Raw genomic sequence first — 24,435 nt, forward strand, 5'->3', positions numbered from 1 at the left:
TCCCAGTATATGGAAAAATAAAAAAGTTTATAGGGGTCAGAATAGGACATTTTAAACTAAATAATTAAGGTGCAATAAAGTTATAATTTTTTAAAGAGTACCTGTCATCATCTAAACTTTCCCTGATCCCCCTTCCCATCTGTCCCCTTCTCTAACTATGCCTATCCCTGTGTTTATTGAGGTTTAAAACGCTGTGGAAATACCTTTTTTTTTTATCCCTCTTCATTAGCTCAGGAGCACTGTCTTTCTGAGGGGTGGAAGGAGGCGGGTCCCGGCAGGCATGATGTCACATGAAGCTTGGCTGGGGCTCTGCTTCTGCCAGTCTTCCTGTATGCTGCTCTCCCTCTGCAGCAGTGTTTCCCAACCAGGGCACCTCCAGCTGTTGCAAAACTACAACTCCCAGCATGCCAAGACAGCCAATAGCTGTCCAGACATGCTGGGAGTTGTAGTTTTGCAACAGCTGGAGGCACCCTGGTTGGGAAACACTGCTCTGCAGTGTGCATACAGACTAAGTACAGGTGAGGAATGGCATCCTCTGTCTCTCTCTCTCTCTCTCTCTCTCTCTCTCTCTCTCTCTCTCTCTCTCTCTCTCTCTCTCTCTCTCTCTCTCTCTCTCTCTCTCTCTCTCCTGTGTCTCTCTCTCTCTCTCTCTCTCTCTCTCCTGTGTCTCTCTCTCTCTCTCTCTCTCTCTCCTGTGTCTCTCTCTCTCTCTCTCTCTCTCTCCTGTGTCTCTCTCTCCTGTGTCTCTCTGCACTAAAAAGTCAATGCTGAGAACCAGGGGCTGAGGGAGCAATTACAGAGGCAGTGATTAAGATGAATGTCGGGGGGGGGGGGGGGGGGGGGGGGGCACAGAGCAGGGAGTGCAGTGAGATAATACAATGTATAAGATAATGTGTGGTGAGGGGCAGGGAGAACACAGAGCAGGGGGGAGGGGAGGTGACTGGCTGTTATATTAGAGGCATGTGCAGGCTTGTAGCTCACAGTGAGCTAAGAGTACTGAACTTCCGGTGGAAGGACCAGTGCCCTTCAGCATTAGTCCTAAAAGCTGTACACTTACTATGAAAAGCATAGGATGCTGCTTGCAGACCAGGCATAGAAGAGTGACCCCTAGTGGCCAAAAGTATAAAATGAAAAAACTGGTATAAATATTAATATTTTTTAATGAAGATATATTACAATATCTCTTCATTAATGATTATGAACAACATATTAAAAGTTTTTGTTGATGACAGGTACTCTTTAACAGAAGTAAAACAAAATCAAACCTATATACGGTAAGTTGGGTATCAATTTAAAGGATACCTCCGGGATGTACAAATTATCCCCTATTCTAAGGATAGGGGATAAGTGTTAGATCGCGGGAGGTCCGAGCGCTGGGACCCCCCGCGATCTCTCCAACGGAACCTCTGCTCCCTGCATGGAACGAGCATTTTCGACCACCGACGACAACACGCCCCCTTCATACAGTTGTATGGCAGAGGCGGAGCGCTGCTTTCGGCAATTTCCGGCTCTTAGGATAGGGAATAATTTGAACTTCCCGGAATTCTCTTTTAATCGTATTGATCTACAAAATAAAGGTAATGTGTCATTATTACCGAAACGTACAAGGCGTAGAATCGGAAACCCCCAAAATTTACAAAATGGTGTTTTGTTTTTTATTTTGCCCCACAAATATTTTTTTTTTTCTGGTTTTGCTGTTGATTTTGTGGTGAAATGATTGATAGTATTGGTAGCACAAAAAAAAAGCACTCGTGAGTCTGTGGATGGAAAAATAAGAGGCCGAAATGGGCTGTGTTCTTAAAGGGGTACTCCGACCCTAATAAATCTTATCCCCTATCCAAAGGACAGGGGATAAGATGTCTGGTCATGGGGGTCCCGCCGCTGGAGACCCCCACAATATGTCATTGCGCACCCACATTTGTGAGCTCTTTGCAGCGCTGGAGGCTCCAAATGTGTAGCGTGATGACCACGGGGCTGGAGTATCGTGATGTCACTACTCCACCCCCATGTGACGTCACGCCCCCTCCCATAGATTTGCATCAAGGGGGCAGGGCGTGATGTCAGACAGGGGCGGAGTCGTGACGTCACGATACTTCGGCCCCGTGGTCCTCACGCTACACATTTGGAGCCTCCAGCGATGCGAAGAGCTCACAAAGGTGGGTGCGCAATGACAGATTTATCTAGTTTGTAGTATATTTGGGTGTCTCTACTATGTTTGCCTGGCTCTGTGCTGTATTTCGGAGCATTTCTACTTGATTGCTCAAATGAAGACAGGCACAATGCTGATCGCTTTAGTAAAGTCATGAGGAATGTACTTGCTAGTCAGCGTTTGCAACAGGAAATATTGGTCATTTTCTTCCTTAGGGAGAGGAGATTGGAATTTGGATCCCTTTGCAGCATTTAGAGTTGACGCACAGAACACACAACCAGATTTACTGACCGAGCAGATAGATTATTTGCATACAAACAAGCCCTCTCTAGTCATATTCCTGCTCAGCAACTTTGCTTCCTTTAAATTGTAGCTTCAGTCATTCCTCTGAATATACTTTAATAAATATATATGAATATCAGAATAAGGCCAGAGATACACTGAGACTTTGTGGTACTACTAATTTTAACCATTGAGCTGCACCTGTCTGGTTTAGCCCATAACAACCAATCACAGCTTAGCTTTCATTTTACAAGAGCTCATTAAGATGTAAAAGGTGAGGTGTGATTGGTTGTTATGGGACAAAAACAGACTGTTTTGCTTTTAATGGAGTTAATGTTGCTTTACGTGTACGGAGAGTGATTAAAATATGGGTGCATTTGTATTTCCTTATTATTGTCATTTATTTGGTGTCCATGTAGTTCTTTCCTGCCTAGATGACAGCGCATAAGTACTGTGCAGAAATACAGATGCAATACTGATGTCATACTCAGAGTATTATATCTGTAATACCTAATTGCCTGCAAATGGCACGAAGATCAGCTGCATGGAGTTCACTGCTGCTTTTCTCTATTACCCGCTCTTGGATAATACAGCAAGTGTTTGTGAATTGCTGAAACCTGTCACTAGGTGTATGCTCTCCTATCTTAGGACAGCAAAAACTAGTGAAAAAGTGCAGCGTCTTGCCGCTCACTGCCCACTGATTGACAGCTGCCTATACACAGTTAAGGCTGTCAACCAGCGGCCGGTGGGTACAGGTAGAGGATCATGGATAGGAGGACTAGGAAGCATATGCATATAATGGAAAGGACTGGTGTATGGCACTCAATATTCACTGAGATGAACGGCCCATTGCACAATGGACACTAACGGAACCCATTCACTTGAATAGGGTCCTTCTGGTTTTCAGTGTCCGTGATCTGCAGTATTTTTTTTTTTCTACGCTCATGTCTCATGCCTATTTCAACAGATTCTGCGAACGGAGCTCCCTGGTATTGGTGGGAAGATACTTCTTTTACTATAGTCTATAAGCCTTTTGCAAAACTTGGGGTGACTTGGGCCTATTTCATTTGCAGTCAGTTTAAAGGGTTCATATTAAGGGTTACTTCCCTCACAACCGGAAGGCTGTAGACTTTTCCCTGAACGGTCACCAGTAGACTACAGTGGCAAGTTCTTTGGTAAATCTCAGCCACACGCTGAAGTATTTTTATGCACAGAAGTCATCCTGTGGTGCAGAGATGCAGGTTACTTACAATTTTGCAATAGCAGATTATTACCTTTCATCAATTTTTCTCTTCTGTCCCCGGCCCAGGGAGATTATCTACAGTGCCATGGGTTGCAAACTTCTTGATAATGTTGCGCATTGTGGACAAAGACAAATCTAGATCTCTGGAGATGGATTTGTAACCTTGAGATTGTTGATATTTTTCCACAATTTTGGTTCTCAAGTCCTCAGATAGTTCTCTTCTCCTCTTTCTGTTGTCCATACTTAGTATGACACACACAGACACACAAAGCAAAGACTAAGTGAACTTCTCTCCTTTTATCTGCTTTCAGCTGTGATTTTTATATTGCCCACACCTGTTACTTGCCCCAGGTGAGTTTAAAGGAGCATCACATGCTTGAAACAATCTTATTTTTCCACAATTTTGAAAGGGTGGCAATCCTTTTGTCGAGATCATTTTTGGAGTTTGGTGTGACATTATGTCCAATTAGCTTTTTTTTCCCTCCCTTTTTTGGTTTAGTTCCAATACAGACAAAGGGAATAAACATGTGTAGAGCAAAACATGTGTTACTGCAATCCTTTTCTGTGAGAAATACTTCATTTTCTTGAAACATTTCAGGGGTGCCAACATTTACGGCTATGACTGTAGATATCCCTGAATTTCATTGTGCTTAGTGCAAGATTCATTACAAAAAAGAGGCTCCACAGCACAGTCAGTAACATGTTAAAATTAAAAGAAAGCTTTACCTTTACTGCAAAAATAGTAAACTTTAAGCAGCCTTGCTGCATCACACATTTCTACCATATGCAGATTCTTGGAACGTTCTTCCATATTTTGCTAATTTTACTGATACTTTGCAGAAGGTGACAAGTACAATGACGAATAATAAATAGAAAAGGCGAGATTCTACCACATGAACCGCGTTGTCTCTACATTTATGGTTGCTGTAAATAAGGTGTGGATTATAGAACAGTGTTCCACTTATTTTTATGCCCTTGCTGGAATTGTTCTGAACTTTTCATTTCGGCATTTGCTTGCAATGCGCTGGTGTTGCCATTGTAAAGGTTAGAATGAATGAACTGCTTATTCAGAGGAAGCATCCACTGAAATTATCAACCCAGAACGTTTGGTATGTGCACTGTGGGCTGTGTGTAATGCGGTTGTGGAAGTGGGAAGAGCTGGTAGAGTATGTAAAGGCTTCCTACACATTTACTGCTTTCCTGCGCTGGGGCTCTGTATGCTGTCCTTCTAACGTCTTATTGATAAGGAATGATGACAAATGTAACAGCAGCTATATCATGCTTTATAGTCTTACCAGGTTTAAAGGGGTTATCCAGCATTAAAAAACATACCTGTTTTATTCCATAAACAGTCCCACACCTGTACTCAGGTTGTGTGATTTTACAACTCTGCTCCATTCATTTTAAGGGAACTGAGCTGCACTTAAAGCATACCTGTTAGATCACAGAAAAATAATGCTTATGTATGTTATTCACTTGGTCATGCAAGTTCTTTACATGTCTCTCTGTGTCCAGCTTCTGTATTTGGCTCCAAAAATCCCTCTGTTCTGCTGCTCACTCATTCTGACATCCACTGCTCAGGAAGAGGCATTCGTAGGCAAGTTCTGACCCTGTCTTCACTTACCGTGCATTGACTTCCTCCCAAAGTCTGCTGTTCTGTGCTGAGTCTCTTCATCCAATCACTGCAGACTGTTCTGTTACCATCACCTCTCTGTTATCATGCTGCAGTCTGATAGGACAGGAGAGAGCATAAAGTAGTGCTAGTGCCGCCCTCACTTCCTAGACTTTGTCCCAGCCTGTGCTTCAGCTGGACAGGATTATGTTCTGGATGTATGGGGACCCCAAGTGGTCTTTTTATAAGCCATTATTTCTAGAATAATTTCTAGAATTATTTTCTTCTGAAGTATATTAGAAAGGTTAATGTTTTCCAAGGTGTACAACAGAAAGCAGCTATGTTTTTCTAATTCTGGATTTCAGGCGTAAATTATAGGATTGCCTGGGAGGGTAACTATGGGTCACCTACTGATAATGGCAGGAGAACTGAAGCCATACAGGGGAGAACTTCCTCCCTCACTCTGCTACACACAGCCCAGAGCAGTTCAGTGTGTGAGATGAACTATGATTGGCTAAGGCTGCACACACACACCCCTCAGCACCCCAGACTGCTTTTGCTGATTTTGGACTTTTGCCAGGCCAGCAGGAGTCCAAAGTATGTGCAAGAGATGGGGGGGGGGGGGGGGAAATGTGCTCTGAACAAGTAGGGAGACACCCAGTGACAGCTTTTTTAAACACCAATAAAACATAGAAAACTTCTTTTTTTTTTTTAAACAAAGTACATTAGATTTTTTTAATTACCATAATGAGTGCAATAGCAAAAATTTGTTTTAGTAATAGTGCCCATTTAAGGATGCTGTGTGTGTGTGTGTATAGATAGATAGATAGATAGATAGATAGATTATACACACACACAGCTCTATTTCTGGCTGTATGAATTGTATGTGGCATTTTGCTTTGCAAGCTTTATGTATAGTTTGCTGTTCTCCCAGAGCTTGCCATACACTGCACACAAACACACAGATGAGATCCTGCATTTCTATGGGGGAGATTTATCAAGACTCGTGCTGAGGAAAAGTTGCTGAGTTGCCCATAGCAACCAATCAGATGGCTTCTAGCCTTTTTGAAAAGGCCCTGAAAAATAAAAGAAGCGATCTGATTGGTTGCTATGGGAAACTGGTCAACTTAAATCTCCCCCCATGTCTTTAGCACTGTCTAAACAGCAGCAGCAGGGAAGGCATGATAAAGTGAGCGGTTAAACTATGGTAACACCTGTCTGTGCTGCCTCTGTTTACAGCCTGTGTATGCTCCAATCTCAGCAGGAGGGAGGAGAAGCTTGGTAACTGGACAAAGAAAAACTTTGGGCGTCCCCTTTTAATGGTGTCTAGTTCTCATATGTTAATATAAAAAGGTTAAGTAATCAGATTTCTGCTTTTTGCTTGTGTTAATAAATGTAAAAATTAAGAAAATGTAAATAGTCTTTACTCTGTAATTTTACAGATGTTTTTCTTTTTTTGCCTCCATCCACAGACTATCAGTTCGGCTGTTGTTCAGCTATATGCCTCAGATCGTAATTCCATGTGGGTAAAGAAATGCTGTGGAGTAGTATGCCTAGTGAAGGACAATCCACAAAGATCCTATTTTATTAGAGTATATGATATAAAGGTAAGGCACATCTGGATGTCTAGCGCCCATTTGAATAAAAAAGACTTAAAGGGCTACTCTGGTGGAATTATTATAATTTTTTTTTTTTTTTTTTTAAATCAACTGGTACCAGAAGGTTAAACAGATTTGTAAATTACTTCTATTAAAAAATCTTAACTCTTCCTGTACTTATTAGCTGCTGTATGCTCCACAGGAGTTTCTTTTCTTTTTCAATTTCTATTCTTTTTGATCCCAGTGCTCTCTGCTGACACCTCTGTCCATGTCAGGAACTGTCCAGAGCAGGAGCAAATCCCCATTGCAAACCTCTCCTGCTCTAGACAGTTCTTGACATGGACAGAGGTGTCACCAGAGAGCACTGTGGTCAGACAGAAAAAAAAATTAAAAAAGAAAAGAACTTCCACTGTAGTATTCACCAGCTGATAAGTACTGGAAGGGTTAAGATTTTTAAATAGAAGTCATTTGCAAATCTGTTTAACATTCTGGCACTGGTTGATTTAAAAAAAGAAAAACAATTCCACTGTAGTACCCCTTTAAGGCTAGTTTCATAACTGTGATGAAGCTTGGTTTGGGGAGCTTTGTTTGCAGAGTCTGTTTAAAATATCAGGACATGAGAAAAAAAAATTTCATTTTTTTTTCTCCAATTAAATCCTGCTAATAAAATGACACAAGACTGACCACATTCTAGTCAGTGGGATCTATCAAACAGTCTGTGATGGAGCTTCCTAATAGAACTCCGGCACAGATATGAACCCATCATTTAACATAGTCCAAGCTCTTAACCTTGGACCACAAGTTAATGTTTTCTGCTTACATAAGTATGTCCAGCTCTGGTTTTGGACAACTATTCTTCAAGGGCGTAAAACTATTTACTTCTATATCTAAGAACCACCCTTAGGCTTTTTTATTTATTTTTATATAATATATGTGTATGTAAAATGTTACTGGGACCCGGATAACTAGTCATGATCAAGGCAGTGGCTTTATACATAGATAGGGAGAGATGCATTACTCCCTGCACTTGCCTCCTGGACACTGCCCCTGTCACTAGTTACCCAGATCCCAGAATTTTGTAAACTAGGATTTGTCCTGACCTTAATATATTGAGCCTCTGAGAAGATCTCAGATGTGCATTTTGCAAGAAGACGAGGCAACTATTATACCCACTGCAAGAATTTTAGGGACTCATAGACAACTATTACAAAAGACTTCACACTGGCATTGATGCTGAAGGGGGAAATATACCGTTTTAATAATTAAGGGTAGGCAGACTTTTGAACATGGATAATTTTTTCATTTGTTGCCATGTTTTGTACTGTTCTGTTATAACCTACATTTGAATATTAATCCCAAAGGAAATTAATGAAATGTGTTTTGCTTGCTCAACACATTTACCAATTTTCCAAGGGTATGCAAACTTTTGAGCACAACTGTAGGAATTGAAATCAATCCCTGGATCAATTTCCCATCTCCAGAAATCTAGTACATAGAACATGTAAATGTAGGTATTTCAAGAAAGGTACCCAGGCCCCAGTTGAATGCCTTCCATGGCAGCAGCAACTTAAAGGGGTACTCTGATACGGAACACAATCAGACACTTATCCTCTATCTACAGGATAGAGGATAAGTGTCTGATTGGGGGGGGGGGGGGGGGGGTCTGACTGCTGAGACCTCCTGTCCATTGTCCGGGCTCTCCCCATGCACTTAAATGCACCTCTCTGTGCCAATGCTCGCCTTCCATGGATATCTATGGGAGTGTATATCTTTACGTTTATCCACATAGAACTTAGGACCCATTTACACTAGGAATTTCCAAGTGTGTTCTGCTGCACCACTAACACTATGGAATTCTGTAGAATTTCTGGACTCCAGACACCGCCGAAGGAATGAACATCTGCTCTGAAATGCATTGCTGTCTGTTGAGAGAGCACGGTTTCTTTCAGAGATTCCTTAGTGTAAATATGCCCTTGTCAATTCTCTGCGCACTTTACACAGCTTTGTATCAATATTTAAATTGTAAACTGTAAGCTGTTTTCAAGGTTGTTAAATTGCTGAAAATGTAGAAGGCCTAGTGCTGACCTTGTGGTGGTACCCCACTCCTATGACCCATTTGGAGTATGTTCCATTAAAAAACAGTATGGCCCAGATTTATCATAATTTACCATAATTTTTTGTTATTTTTCCATAGCAACCAATCACAGCTCAGCTTTCACTTTACCACAGCCTGTTAACTGATCTGTGATTGGTTGCTGTGGGAAAATCCCTCTATTTTTTTCTCACAAAGTTTGATAAATCTGGGCCTATGCATTTAGTCTGTATGTTTTCCATTCCACACAGTTTTTAATAAATTATTTGAATATTTTATCCTAGTTTTATGCCATTTGTCTAAAGTATAAGAATCATTATTAGTTGTACAAATGGACAGATGAGGTGTATAGACGATACACAACTTTGATTGCATATATTTTTTCTTAATCTCCTTTAGGATGGCCGGCAACTGTATGAACAAGAACTTTATTATAACTTTGTATATAATAGCCCAAGATCATATTTTCACACATTTGCTGGTGATGTAAGTATTTTTACAATGTTCTCTAATATTTTGTAATGGTAGTAAAACTTCTTTATTATTACATTCCAGAAGGAAGGGACTCAACATTGAACATATGTCAATGAGAAGGTCATGTAATTTTAGTTAGGTTCTAGGTCATATATAGATATAGGTCAGAGCTGTCAGCATATTTATTAATAATTATTAGGGGATCGCAGAGCAGAGGTTCCAGCAAGTAAACCAAGTCCGTATTTTCTTAGAAAACATGGGGGTGTTACACAAATGAAATGGTGATATTATAAATTGGGTGAAGGTCTTTGCACGATTTAGTTTAAATTGCCATTTTCATTCATAGATATGGCTATGTGTTGAGTTATTTTGAGGGGACACAACATTAACACTGTTATATAGGCTGTGCACTCGATACTTTATAGCAGGGTTCCATTTCTTCAGTGTTGTCTCATGAATAGATAGAATAATATATTTACAAAAATTTACAGGCTCCCAAACTGTAATAATTCTGCTATTTAGCATTCCGCACAGTAAATTGGCTAGGATAAGTGGGTTGTGGGGATGGGTAGGTCAGTTTGGGAGGAGTAGGTAGGTTTCCCACCTGCCTCCCTATAGTAGTTTGCCCTGTTTATTTATCACTACCCCCACCCATCCTTTCCCGTTCCAGCATGAAAAGTACCTGTAAGTAGTCGGAGGGTCCAGCTGCACAGAGGCTCCTTTCTGTGGGTAGTACTTGCTGCAGTGACGTGAATGCTTCCAGCCCGACAGAAGCTTCCAGCACATGACATGGACGCTTCTCTTCAGGAGTGAAATTCTCATTTTATTTAATGCAAAGCTTTGCCCACCGGAATGTTATGGCACCCCTAGCAGGGCCTCACACTTTAGAATCACTGTCCTAAAGTTACAAAATGAAAGTACGTTTGCAATATTCAACAGTGCGTGCGCACACACAAAAAGAAAAAAAAAAGTATCCATCTCATTTTTATTTACTTGTGTGTTACAGGCAGGTCAAATTGGCCTAAACTTTGCAAGTGAAGAGGAGGCAAAAAGATTCCGAAAAGCGATAATTGAATTGCTTTCAAGAAGACCTAAAAAACCTGGTAAGATTAGTATTAATATAACACATTCCCACTGGTTTGTGTTTTTTCTTTACTCCATTAATTGTATGGTAAATAGAATAGAATTTTAATTTATTTTGCGTGGTTTTACAGTTAAACCAATATCAGATATATTTTAGTTGCATGATAAAAGTAATTTACATTGAATAAATACATTTTTGCATCTCTGCCTTCTAAGAGTTATAAAGTTTTGCTTTAACATAAGTATGAGGAGTCATACTTTTCGTTATTATAAAATGCAAGAAATGTATTAACTTTTTAAAATTTAATATAACTCTTAACTGACAGTGGGGGATGTGTGTGTGTGTGTGTGTGTGTGTGTTTGTGTTACTTTATTTTAAAAAAAAAAAGCGTCTAAAGCGGGAGAAAAGCATTGCTGGTTAGCTCAGTGGGCTGTTCGGGACTGCCGCAGTAAAATCGCACCATCCCGAACAGCTGAGAGGACAGCGGGAGGCTTCTTAACTTGTCTCCCACCGTCCGATTGTAACTCTGCTGCTCCATGCCTGAGATCCAGGCTGGAGCAGCAGAGCATGATAACACTGATCAATGCAATGCTATGGCTTTGCATTGATCAGTGTATGCAATCAAGGTATAATGTTTAATTATAAACTTAATATAATGTTTAATTATATATTAATGGTTAATAAATGTAATTTAATCCCTTCCCTATTAAAAGTTTGAATCACCCCCCTTTTCCCTTAAAAAAAAAAGTAAATGTTAACCCCTTAAGGACGCAGGACGTAAATGTACGTCCTGGTGAGGTGGTACTTAACGCACCAGGACGTACATTTACGTCCTGTGCATAACCGCGGGCATCGGAGCGATGCCCGTGTCATGCGCGGCTGATCCCGGCTGCTGATCGCAGCCAGGGACCCGCCGGCAATGGCCAACGCCCGCGATCTCGCGGGCGTCCGAACTTTAACCCCTCAGGTGCCGGGATCAATACAGATCCCGGCATCTGCGGCAGTGCGCGATTTGAATGAATGATCGGATCGCCCTGCGGGGATCCGATCATTCATAACGCCGCACGGAGGTCCCCTCTCCTTCCTCCGTCCGGCTCCCGGCGTCTCCTGCTCTGGTCTGTGATCGAGCAGACCAGAGCAGAAGATAGCCGAAAACACTGATCTGTTCTATGTCCTATACATAGAACAGATCAGTATTAGCAATCATGGTATTGCTATGAATAGTCCCCTATGGGGACTATTCAAGTGTAAAAAAAAAAAAAATGTAAAAGTAAAAAAAAAGTGAAAAATCCCCTCCCCCAATAAAAAAGTAAAACGTCCGTTTTTTCCTATTTTACCCCCAAAAAGCGTAAATTTTTTTTTTTTATAGACATATTTGGTATCGCCGCGTGCGTAAATGTCCGAACTATTAAAAAAAATGTTAATGATCCCGTACGGTGAACGGCGTGAACGAAAAAAAAAAAGTCCAAAATTCCTACTTTTTTTTAATACATTTTATTATAAAAAATGTATTAAAAGTTTTTTATATGCAAATGTGGTATAAAAAAAAAAGTACAGATCATGGCGCAAAAATGAGCCCCCATACCGCCCCTTATACGGAAAAATAAAAAAGTTAGAGGTCATCAAAATAAAGGGATTATAAACATACTAATTTGGTTAAAAAGTTTGTGATTTTTTTTTAAGCGCAACAATAATATAAAAGTATGTAATAATGGGTATCATTTTAATCGTATTGACCCTCAGAATAAAGAACACACGTCATTTTTACCATAAATTGTACGGCGTAAAAACGAAACCTTCCAAAATTAGCAAAATTGCGTTTTTCGTTTTAATTTCCCCACAAAAATAGTGTTTTTTGATTGCGCCATACATTTTATGATATAATGAGTGATGGCATTACAAAGGACAACTGGTCGCGCAAAAAACAAGCCCTCATACTAGTCTGTGGATGAAAATATAAAAGAGTTATGATTTTTAGAAGGCGAGGAGGAAAAAATGAAAACGTAAAAATTTTATTGTCTGAGTCCTTCAGGCCAAAATGGGCTGAGTCCTTAAGGGGTTAATATCCGAAATATGAAAATATAATGTTAATTAAACAGCACGGTTAATGGCGTACACGTAAGAAAAATTCCAAAGTCCAAAATTGCGTATTTTTGTTCCTGTATACGGAAAAATAAAAAAAGTTATAGGGGTCAGAAGATGACAATTTTACACATACAAATTTTGGTGCATGTAGTTATTTTTTTAAAGTAGTAAAATAAAATAAAACCTATACAAATTAGGTATCCTTGTAACCATATGGACCTACAGAATAAAGATATGGTGTAATTTTTACCGAAAAGTGCACTGCGTAGAATCGGAAGTCCCCAAAATTCACAAAATGGCGTTTTTTTCTTTCTGGTTTTGCCGCAAATTTTGTGGTGAAATGAATGATGTCATTATAAAGTACAATTGGTGTCTCAAACAATAAGCCCTCATATGGGTCTGTAGGGGCAAAATTGAAAGTGTTATGATTTTTAGAAGGTGATGAGGAAAAAAAGAAAATTCAAAAACTGAAAAACCCCTGGGTTAAGCAAAATCGGGTACATGTATGGGGTGATTCATCGGCTGTCCGGGCATGTTGGGAGTTGTAGTTTTGAAACATCTGGAGGTCCGCAGGTTGAAGACCACTGCCCGGGCCTTCGTCATCATCCAGCCCCCCCTCCCCCCTTTAGTTTTGTACTCGCCTCCGCTCGGTTGGACGTTCGGGTGAGCTGGTCCGGGCCATCTGTGCTGCAGGACCGTCCGGTGGGGAGGGATAGTCGTTGCGGGCTGTCCATCTTCACCGGGTGGGTCTCTTCTCTGCGCCCGGCCCCGGAATAATGACGTTGCCTTGACGACGACGCACAGGAACGTTCATGAGCAGCTGGGAGTTGTAGTTTTGAAACATCTGGAGGTCCGCAGGTTGAAGACCACTAGGGCTGAGAGATCACTCGAGTATAAGCCGAGGGGGGTGTTTTCAGCACAAAAAATCGTGCTGAAAAACTCTGCTTATAATCGAGTATATACGGTATACACATCATTTGCCCAAAAATAATTTCTCACAAAAATAAATTCTTCATGCAGTTGTGTTGGTGAAAAATATTAAACTGACCACTCTCACAATATGGCTTTGCACAAGAATGACTTAAACAAAAAATACATTTTATAGTGTAAATTTAATAAACCATTATAAAAAGTTTATAAATTGGGTATCGCCATAATCATACTGACCTGTAGAATGAAACTGCCATGTCATTTTGTACTACACGGTTTATACCATAAATTTTTTTTTAGAAGTCGTCAAAACTATTTTTTGTCAGTACTGCCTCTCTAGAAATTAAATAAAAAAATCATCAAAATATCATATGTACCCCAAAATGGTACCTCAAACGTCAACTCGTCGTACAAAAATCAAGCCCTCGTACAGCTCCATCAGTGAAAAAATTTTCAAGCCAAAGCTCTTAGAATATGGCAACTTACAAAAAACATACATTTTTTAACAAAAATGTTATGGTATAATTGTAATACACCATAAAGTGTATACATTTGGTATTGCTGCAATCGTACCGTTATGCAGAGTACAGTTAGCATGTCATGTATGCTGCATCAAAAACTATGGTAAAAAAAAAAAATTGCCAAGAGACGGGATCAAAACGATCACAATGAGCTAAGGCATCCAGCAACAAGCAGGTTACATCATAACTGATAACATGGGTAATGCTGTCAGTTGATTGGTCCAGAACTTTATATGGCTCTTAAAAGGTGAGGAGGAAAAAACAAAAATGCTGAGATTTAAATTGTCCTAGTTTTTAGAGGTTATTTTTTTTCATTACTGATCCTATGTTTCAGGTTGAAACATACTTTTTTTTTCCCTTCTTTAAGAGATGTTAATGTCAATTGCAAGTTTTATTGAACTATTGGCTATGTCCTGGTCCAATAATTCTACCTTGTGACCTGCACTTGGGCCCTCTGAATCATACATCATCTTCTATGTTGACTGTCACTGTTTATGTTCATTCATATGAAATGCTGGGTCTCATGAGAATGCGGAGAGGCTGTCTTTGGATTGTACTCTGTGTTGCAATATAAGTGATGTGTTGCCTAATATATGTGGTAATGCCTGTAGAGTTTTAAAATGGGCTGTGTTTCTCTTCCAGATAAAAAACGAGAACCCCTAAATGGTAAGCTGAAGTCTTTTTCATCCCCCTAGCAGTAGCATTAATCCATTTACCAATATGGCTGTGTTTGAGACGGAGGATAGTCAGTTGAACTTATATTTTATCACTTATTGTACAAGCACTGCTCCATTATCATTGTTACATTATGTGTAAGGTGGGGTTCAGACTGATGAATTTACCAGAGTAATTGCGCTCAGAAATTGCGCTTGGAAATTCCGATGGAGCAAAATCCCATCGCTGTCAATAGGATTCTGCTGCACAGTCCACATGACGGAATTTTAGCAGCAGAGTTGATGCTGTTGGAACTCCGTCTGCCAAAAGAATGTCATTCTTTTGTCAGAACCCGCCGGATTACATTGTGCGATCGGATTCTCCGGCCAGGATATTTCCGGCTGTAGATTTCTTAACGTAAATTAGTGTCCCCTGCAGAAAACATTTAGGCCCAGATTCATCAAAATGTGAGAAAAAATATTTTTTCCCCACAGCAACCAATCACAGCTCAGCTAATGAGCTCTGGTAAAGTGAACACTGATCTGTGATTGGTTGCTGTGGGAAAATCATTCTCTCACACAGCTTGATAAATCTGGGCTATAGCTTTTGTGAAGTTCAAAGTGCACCTCCTTATTTTTATTTCTATTCAACTGCAGTGTTCTTTGTCTGTTTCTACGGTCTTCTCCTGGGTTTGGCGGTCCACAAGAATAACCTGTTACAAATGAAATGAGGATAACATTATCTCTATATTGTAAGGATTGAGTTTTACAGTCTATTGTATTATACCGTCTATTTCCAGGGCCAAGTCTTCCCATGGCGACAGTTGACATCATACATCCTGAAATTGCAACCCCAAGATACAGTACACAAGTCAATAACATTCCTTATAACAAAGATAAGAAAAAAGGAAAGAACAAGAAGAAAAAACTCACTAAGGCAGACATTGGGACACCTAGTAACTTCCAGTACGTAAATGTGAAGCTATAAAGAGATTTTACCTACTTTCAAAGTTTTATTGCAAACAGTTGTGATATATCAGACAGTCATAGTTTGTTTGGAGTGGAGGTTGTTAGACAAGACAGACATGCCTCTTGGTCAAATAAAGCTTTATCTGTGCAGTATTTCTAGTATCAGGGGTCACCAGTCAACTTTATTTCCAGGCTTATAATGATTGATGGAAGTCCAGGGCACTAAAGAGTGCCAACACTTAACTACTATGTATTTACCTATTGTATTTTTACAATGTGGACTTTTTTTCATATGTTGAGAAATGAGTATCTTGAGGTAATTTCAGCCTAAATTGGCATAAAGGGAGTTATGTAGTGTTAGGAAAGCATGTCTCCTTCCTTCCAGAAAGAGTGCCTTACTTCTTTACAGGTGTAGGGCTGTTAATGAAGAAAAGGAGCCATAAGTAAATAAGTAGTTATTTAAAGCATTTGCTTTTTCCTTACCTTCTTCCTTCTGTCATGACCACATTAGATAGGTTGCATGGGCTTTATGTTCTGTATGTATTAGCTTAGGGAGTGGGTAGTTAAAGTGTACCTGTCATCAACAAAAACGTTTTATATAAATGTAGATAATACCATTATATTTATATTTGTAATATACAGGAGTCCAATAACAGAAAGTGAGTTCAGGACAAGCAGGGATCTGTGCAGACTCCTGGCTTGTCAATCATCCTGATGTATGAGCCAGGAGCATGTTATAGAGCCTCAGTGCACACTGTCCTGCTTGTCCACCCTCATTTCCTGTATTTGGACTCCTCATAGAGACACACAGGAAATAGCTGCAGGGACAAAAATATACACAATTTTTTTAACCAATGTATATTACAGATATACATATAATGGTATCATCTACATTATATAAAAAGTTTTTGTTGACAACAGGTACACTTTAATAAAAATTTAAATAAAAAAACACCATTACCACCTTAATGTAAACCAAAGTTGTTGAGTTACCCTTGCCCCGAATTTTAACTGTGGGACAGGGTGACTTGTCGGTTTGGAAGAACTCCCATATGTTGAAAGGTGGTACTTGGCTCTAAATAGAAATCACTATTGGCCCCTTCTCACCACTATATGCGCCGTTGGGAGGAGGTCTTGGGTGCCCCCATTACTCTTCCTTAGTGGCGAATAATTTGGGAATGAGCTTCTAAGGCTTCTATTTGCACTGCATATAAGGAGTCGCAGTTTAAAATCCTTATGGGATGGTATCATACCCCAGAGCTCATGAATAAATTGAATCCTGCTATTCCTCCCCAATGTTGGCGCTGTGGGGTGGGTCTGGGGACTGCCTTTCATATCTTCTGGTCCTGCCCACTTATTGTGGACTTTTGGAGAATGGTGGGGTGGCTGGTTCAGGGAGTATTGGGTGTGCCAGTACCCCTTGATCCCTTGCCTTATCTTCTGTACTTGTCTTCTCGGGTCTTGTCCAAAAAGCCGTTTAAGCTTTTCATGCACATTGTTCTAGCAGCTAAGAACCTTACTGCTAAATACTGGAAGAAGGCTCTCCCTCCATTGGTGGCTGACCTAGTGGCCCATATACTTGAGATTTGCTCTCTCGAATCGCTCACGGCCTTCTTGAATCATACCATCCCCCTGTTCTTCTGTCTGGGAGCCGTGGGACCGATTTTTCTGATCGACAACCCCCGTTATTTGCTTCCCCTCTTTGTTTTCTTCTTCCTTTTTCCTCTTCCTCTGTGTTACCTTCTTCCTCTCCTCTCTTCTTCTTCTGCTCTGTTTTGTGTGTTTTTGTTTTGTTTGTCTTTTATGTGTTTTTGAGTGTGGCTGTTTTCCTGATGATGGTTATTGGCTGTTCTCTTCCCCCCCCCCCCCCCTCATGTTTAGATGACATGTGTGGAATCATTGCTTGGACAGTCTTTCTTTTTTTTTTTTGGGGGGGGGGGGGATGTGATTGAACTTTGTTGTCTCATTTTATTGTTCTTGAGTTTTCCTATTGGTTCACATTCTTAGTGTAATTTTTGTTGTCTGCATATGGGCCTTTGGGTCCCTCTGTGTATTTGGCTTGATATTATTACTTTGTATTTTAAATCTGTAAACCTTTATAAAAATGTAAAGATATAAATCAATGTTGGAGTTGTGAATCCTAAAGACTATAGACCCCTTTTGCACATTTTTATTTTAATAATTTGCTTTCTTAATTCAGTAAGCAAATTTCTAGATAGTTGTCGTAAATATTTTCTACCATGTTACTATGCAGAGTTTGTGCAATACCTTCACATAGCAAGCTGTTCTGCTTCTTCTGACTTTTATCACACTTCTTTCACTGCTCCTGGATGCATCTGCTCTTTGCAGATCAGACTGTAGAAAGCATCAATTTTTCAGGAAGGGCAGATCACACAAACTGTACTTGATTGGTGTGTGAATAGGAAGAGAAGCAACTATATGGCAGTCTGCAGGGGACGGAGAGATCACATGCTTTGAATACGTTTAGGCAGAGAAAAACATCCATAGCGGACTGGGCAGAGGACATATCAGTGTCTGATAGCACAAGGAAAATGTCATCTGTCATAAGCTGTAGAATAAAGCTGTGCTGATACATGTGAGCTAGAAGAAAGCTGCATTCTGGACATGCAGACCTCTCATCCAACATTTAAGACTGGGAGGGAGTTGACCACAGGAGAAAAGTCTCTAGGAGCAGACTGCAAAATGATTATCATGGGTGCTAAAAATGAGTGATGGATGAAACTTGCAGTGTGAAAATAATATATTTTTTTTAACCCAAAGTAACCACAAAATAATGGTTAAATGTAAAAAAAAAATTTTTATTTCAAAGCTTTTTATGGTCCCCCAACTTTTTTTTAACATCACATGTTGCTGTAAGCAGTTATCTTATAAATATGTCTCATGTTGAGCTTGGTTTATCCAGTGAAACTGGAGAGTACTGACATGAATGTTCTGCATAGCAGTCTATATTTTGTCCTGATCTACAATGCATATTTGCCAGATTCCATTTAGTTTCCGAGTAGATGCCCAGTGTAACTTTTCATTTGGTTTGTTTAGACACATTGGACATGTGGGTTGGGATCCGAACACTGGATTTGATGTAAGTATGTGGTGGACAAAAGCTATTTAAACTACTTGTGTGAAGATGTGGTTAGTAATATGCTTATGGCCTACGTTATGTCTATTAACTAATAATTATATATTATTATTCTAATAAGAACACATTTTCTTTAGTTTTTTCTTTTTTCACCAGTTATGGCTCAAGTCATCTAAACTGAGACAGTTGTTCAGCTAAACCGAATTACAGGCTTAATTTTACTATAGTATAACCAAAATGGCAAGTTCATGGTTGCACAGTAATCCCTCAAGTTAAATTGGTCATCATGGAACTAATTAATATTGTATTGAAACCATTGTATGTTGAAACCATTACTCTATGAGAACCTGGTAATTAGTTCTAAAGCCCCAAATGTCATCGAAAAATTGAGTACTAAAGAAAACTAAGTAGATGACTAATACAGATAAAGTAAGTCCTTACATGTAAAAGTAAGAAAGAGCTGCTGGGAGCTGTAAATCACTGTCTATGTAGAGGACAGGAACTTCTTCAGGGTCCAGTACAGAACACACAATAAAATAAAATGCAGTTGAGTTTGGTTTCAACTAACAATGGTCCAGAAAATATCATTGTATGCTAAAAAAAAAAAAAATTGGAACCAGTGATCTAACAGATTAAGACAAAGTACAAACCTTTTGAGCTGTAGGTTGTGTTCCTTTTTTTAAAATTATTATTATTTTTTTAATATAAACATGTCAGAAATAAATACATTACAATTCCTTTCAAAAAGTAGTAAAATCCCCAGTTGCTTACTTTACGAAGAATTCAAAGAATTCCCTTAAAAAAAAACTTAAGTTGCCTTTAAAAGTTGTGGATTTTACAACTTCAAATCTACAGTGGATCCGGTGTGTGAATGAACCCTAAAGAACTTAATCATGCATTTAGCACCAGTATTTATGACATAGTGCTGGGTGGTATACCGGTTCATACTGAATACCGACATTTTTTTCCTGCACCATATGAATTTTCCCATACCGCAATACTGGTTGGGCTCCTCCCCCCCTCAAATGAATGAATTACCGCAGCGCACTGTCCTAATCATATGTCACCCGCGAGCGCTGCTTCTCTTTCCTGTACTGTACTATACTATCCTTGTTCCCGGGCTGCAAAAATAAACTATATGTCACCTTCCTACATTCCGCTGTTGTACTGGTACCGGCCTCACGCTGGGGATGGGAACGTCACAGAGCAGTCAGCCTATCACCGGCTGAGGGGGCACATCGCTGCAGCCGGTGATAGCCTGACTGCTCTGTGACGTTCCCATCCCCAGGAAGCAGCAAGAGGACCGTAGTGGAGGACCATGAGACCGGTACCGGAGCAACAGGGGAACGTAGGAAGGTGAGTGAAAGTTTATTTTGTATATTTTTGCATCCTGGGCACAGGATAATAAAGTACAACTCAGCGGCTTCTAATTATTTGGGGGGGAGAAAGAAGCAGCGCTCACGGGTCACATATGATTAGTTCCCTGATAAACCGGAGGGGGGGGGAGCAGCAGCGTCACATGATTGGGGGGGTGGGGGCGCTTGGAAAATACTGTTAAATACCGTGGAACCGCTATAACTTACAAAAATAATGTGATACACATTTTTGGTCATACCGCCCAGCTCTAATGTGACATGTAGTCCACTGCAGATGCACACAAATACTATTATTATTAAATTCACGTAGATAGAAGCAAGGGTCGCACTCACAGGCATCAGGTGCAAAAAACTGTGGTTATATTTATTCCAAAGGTGCAGTTAAAACAAGCAGCATGACAGGATACAGCAGGTAGATCGATTCATGACTGGGTGACAGCTGTTGCGCGTGCGCATGCATGCTTCATCAGACCCTCCCCTCCCTCGGGTAAGCCACCTATATATATAGCAAAACCTGCTTGGTGACGTAACCGTGGGAGGGGTAACCGGGTTTACACGAGTTCATCATTGTGTCATGTTCACACCATAACGGTAATATACAGAAAACATTCATATAATCAATTTTTCAAATTTTAAAACCAATGCAGGCAACATTTTTAAGTTGTTTAGTTACTTAGAAAAACAGGACAATTGCAGGTACCCTACAAGAAAACACTGAAGTCAAGCCTCTCATTAAGGCCCAAATTACCTTCGGCATTCGTTTTAAGAATCCATCTGGCTTCCGCCTGAAGCAGACTTTTCCTCAAATCACTGCCTTCCTTGTTATGGATACGCTGTAACCCTTGAAATGACAAGTTCTTACAATCACCCCCATGCACATAAACCATATGCGCGATAAAGCGCGGTGAGCCCTTACCTGAGCGCACAGAATAGACATGCTCCCGAAAACGGGTGTGAACAGGTCTCTTCGTGCTGCCCAGGTAAAATCTACCTCAACCACAGGTGATCACTTATACCACCCAAGGGGTCCTACATGTGATCATGTCACTTCAACGCCTCCGACTTTTACCAGTTTTCCTGGTTTGAAGAACGGACACCATGAGCATGACGAGCACCGGTGATTCCCTTTTGGGCAGGCATTGCTAAGCCAGTTACTTTCGTACTGTGGATTTGTCTTTGAGGTAAATGTGGATCTTATGATTTGATCTTTTAGGTTTTTACACCTTTGGAAAGTCACCATCGGGCAATTTGGTACCAACCTACCAAGTTCTGGATCACTTTTAATCACATGCCAATTATTTAGTACGGCTTTTCTCACACAGTCTGCCATCGGGCTATACTTAAATGAAAAGGAGAAGTGCCCAGCTGGATTAAGTGCCGCACCATTTAAACTCCCCTTTCTACCATTTAGTAGTTGCTCTCTGCTTTGGGCCAGAGCTCTTTCATAAGCCCGGTCCAGAACAGAGAGGGGATAGCCCCTCGCGTGCAATCTCTCCCTCAGTTCACCGGCCTGCACTCTAAATTGTTCTACTGTGCTATTAATGCGGCGCAGGCGTAAAAACTGCCCATATGGCACCGCACGTTTCACATGAGAGGGATGGTAACTGGTGAAATGAAGGAGAGAATTGCACGCTGCTGGCTTTCTAAAGCCAGTAGTCGTGACGTCACCATCTTCCGATGTCACTAGGACATCCAGAAATTCTAGTTGTTTCTTATCTGTTTTGAAGGTAAACCTAAGGTTCATTTTGTTTGTTTCATTTAAATGCTTAACAAAAACCTCAAATTGAATAGTATCTGGTTGTCTATCAGTACGTTCTAGGAGTTCCCTAATACATTCTACACCAAGTTCTTGAGGTAGGCTAGTATATAATGATTCGATATCTATTGATGCCAAGATGTAATTTTCTAACAAGGTTACCTCCCTGAGGTTGAGGTCTTCAAGGCTATTCGTAAACTGAATTTAAAGAAAGTATTTGCTAATAAAGATGCTTAAAGTACTTCTAATATGTTAGAAGGAGACCTGTTTGCATAGGTCCATTAGGATTCAGTGTTCTGAATCAAGCCTCCGATGTTGATTCAAATTGTCTTGACGACTTGGTCGGCTTGCTGGAGGAGGGGGACCAAGGTCCCGCTCCTTCAGTGACTCGGCCAAGAGTCAAGTGGTGGAGGTTAAGGAGTTTACAGGAGGGGTTAAATCAACTTTTTGTCCACACGTCACACCCGGCAGTGCGTTAGACCCTTTTCAAAACAAGGTGTTAGATCAGGTTAAATCACTGGTTTATCTGACAGCCCCTTGCAATCTCTCTATAGAAGAACAGAATGCCCTGAAAGATTTAAAAGAAAGGAATGACATTGTCATCAAAAAATCCGATAAGGGAGGTAACCTTGTAATAGTGTCTAAGCATGACTATCAAAAAGAAGCATTAAGACAGCTTAATGATGCAAGAAATTATAAGAGATTGCGAGGGAACCCTGTCAGTCAGATCTACAGACGTTTTTAAGGAAGTCAGTGGAGAGGGGTATCATATCTAAAAATAGGGCTGAAAAATTGATTCCCCCCATGTCCAGCCTTTCCGCGCTGGTACTTCCTGCCGAAGGTTCATAAGACCTTGATCTCACCCCCTGGGCGACCAATCGTCTCGGGGGTGGGATCTGTCACAGAGCCCTTGTCCAAATATTTGGACTGGGTTCTGCGACCACTTCTGCAGGAAGTGCCAGCGCTAGTAAAGGATACAAATCAATTCCTTCACTGCATACAAAATATGCCCTGGTCAGAAAATTACATCTTGGCATCAATAGATATCGAATCATTATATACTAGCATACCTCAAGAACTTGGTGTAGAATGTAATAGGGAACTCCTAGACTGTACTGATAGACAACCAGATACTATTCAATTTATCTGTGATGCCTTACGTTTTGTCCTTAATAATAACTCTTTTCAATTTGATGAGCAATGGTACACGCAGACCGGGGGCATGGCTATGGGTACCCCGGTCGTGTGTACCTTTGCCAACCTCTATGTGGCAATGTTTGAAAATAGGTTTATTTTCACTGACAGCAATCCTTACCTCAGGTTTGTCCGGTGCTATCTCAGATTCGTGGACGATGTATTCGTGGCCTGGGATGGCACCGACACAAAATTTGAGGTTTTTGTTAAGCATTTAAATGAAACCAACAAAATGAACCTTAGGTTTACCTTCAAAACAGATAAACAACTAGAATTTCTGGATGTCCTAGTGACATCGGAAGATGGTGACGTCACGACTACTGGCTTTAGAAAGCCAGCAGCGTGCAATTCTCCTTCATTTCACCAGTTACCATCCCTCTCATGTGAAACGTGCGGTGCCATATGGGCAGTTTTTACGCCTGCACCGCATTAATAGCACAGTAGAACAATTTAGAGTTCAGGCTGGTGAACTGAGGGAGAGATTGCACGCGAAAGGCTATCCCCTCTCTGTTCTGGACCGGGCTTATGAAAGAGCTCTGGCCCAAAGCAGAGAGCAACTACTAAATGGTAGAAAGGGGAGTTTAAATGGTGCGGCACGTAATCCAGCTGGGCACTTCTCCTTTTCATTTAAGTATAGCCCGATGGCAGACTGTGTGAGAAAAGCCGTACTAAATAATTGGCATGTGATTAAAAGTGATCCAGAACTTGGTAGGTTGGTACCAAATTGCCCGATGGTGACTTTCCAAAGGTGTAAAAACCTAAAAGATCAAATTATGAGATCCACATATACCTCAAAGACAAATCCACAGTACGAAAGTAACTGGCTTAGCAATGCCTGCCCAAAAGGGAATCACCGGTGCTCGTCATGCTCATGGTGTCCGTTCTTCAAACCAGGAAAACTGGTAAAAGTCGGAGGCGTTGAAGTGATAGTAAAAAGTTTGATCACATGTAGGACCCCCTGGGTGGTATATGTGATCACCTGTGGTTGAGGTAGATTTTACCTGGGCTTCACGAAGAGACCTGTTCACACCCGTTTTCGGGAGCATGTCTATTCTGTGCGCTCAGGTAAGGGCTCACCGCGCTTTATCGCGCATATGGTTTATGTGCATGGGGGTGATTGTAAGAACTTGTCATTTCAAGGGTTACAGCGTATCCATAACAAGGAAGGCAGTGATTTGAGGAAAAGTCTGCTTCAGACGGAAGCCAGATGGATTCTTAAAACGAATGCCCAAGGTAATTTGGGCCTTAATGAGAGGCTTGACTTCAGTGTTTTCTTGTAGGGTACCTGCAATTATCCTGTTTTTCTAAGTAACTAAACAA

At 40.6% G+C, this 24,435-nt stretch overlaps 1 protein-coding gene across 1 annotated transcript in view; it reads left to right on the top strand.

Moving 5' to 3' along the window:
- The window catches only part of WASL (WASP like actin nucleation promoting factor), a 72,278-nt gene that overhangs the window by 34,624 nt on the left and 13,219 nt on the right, over positions 1–24,435 (top strand). The window contains exons 2-7 of the mRNA XM_056573778.1: positions 6,759–6,893; positions 9,376–9,462; positions 10,457–10,553; positions 14,713–14,736; positions 15,524–15,689; positions 18,750–18,792. Coding sequence (XP_056429753.1) covers positions 6,759–6,893; positions 9,376–9,462; positions 10,457–10,553; positions 14,713–14,736; positions 15,524–15,689; positions 18,750–18,792 — 552 coding nt within the window. The remainder of the gene's footprint in view (positions 1–6,758; positions 6,894–9,375; positions 9,463–10,456; positions 10,554–14,712; positions 14,737–15,523; positions 15,690–18,749; positions 18,793–24,435) is intronic.

The sequence above is a fragment of the Hyla sarda genome, chromosome 4 (assembly GCF_029499605.1).
Source record: "Hyla sarda isolate aHylSar1 chromosome 4, aHylSar1.hap1, whole genome shotgun sequence".
In the NCBI taxonomy this organism is placed as follows: Eukaryota; Metazoa; Chordata; class Amphibia; order Anura; family Hylidae; genus Hyla; species Hyla sarda.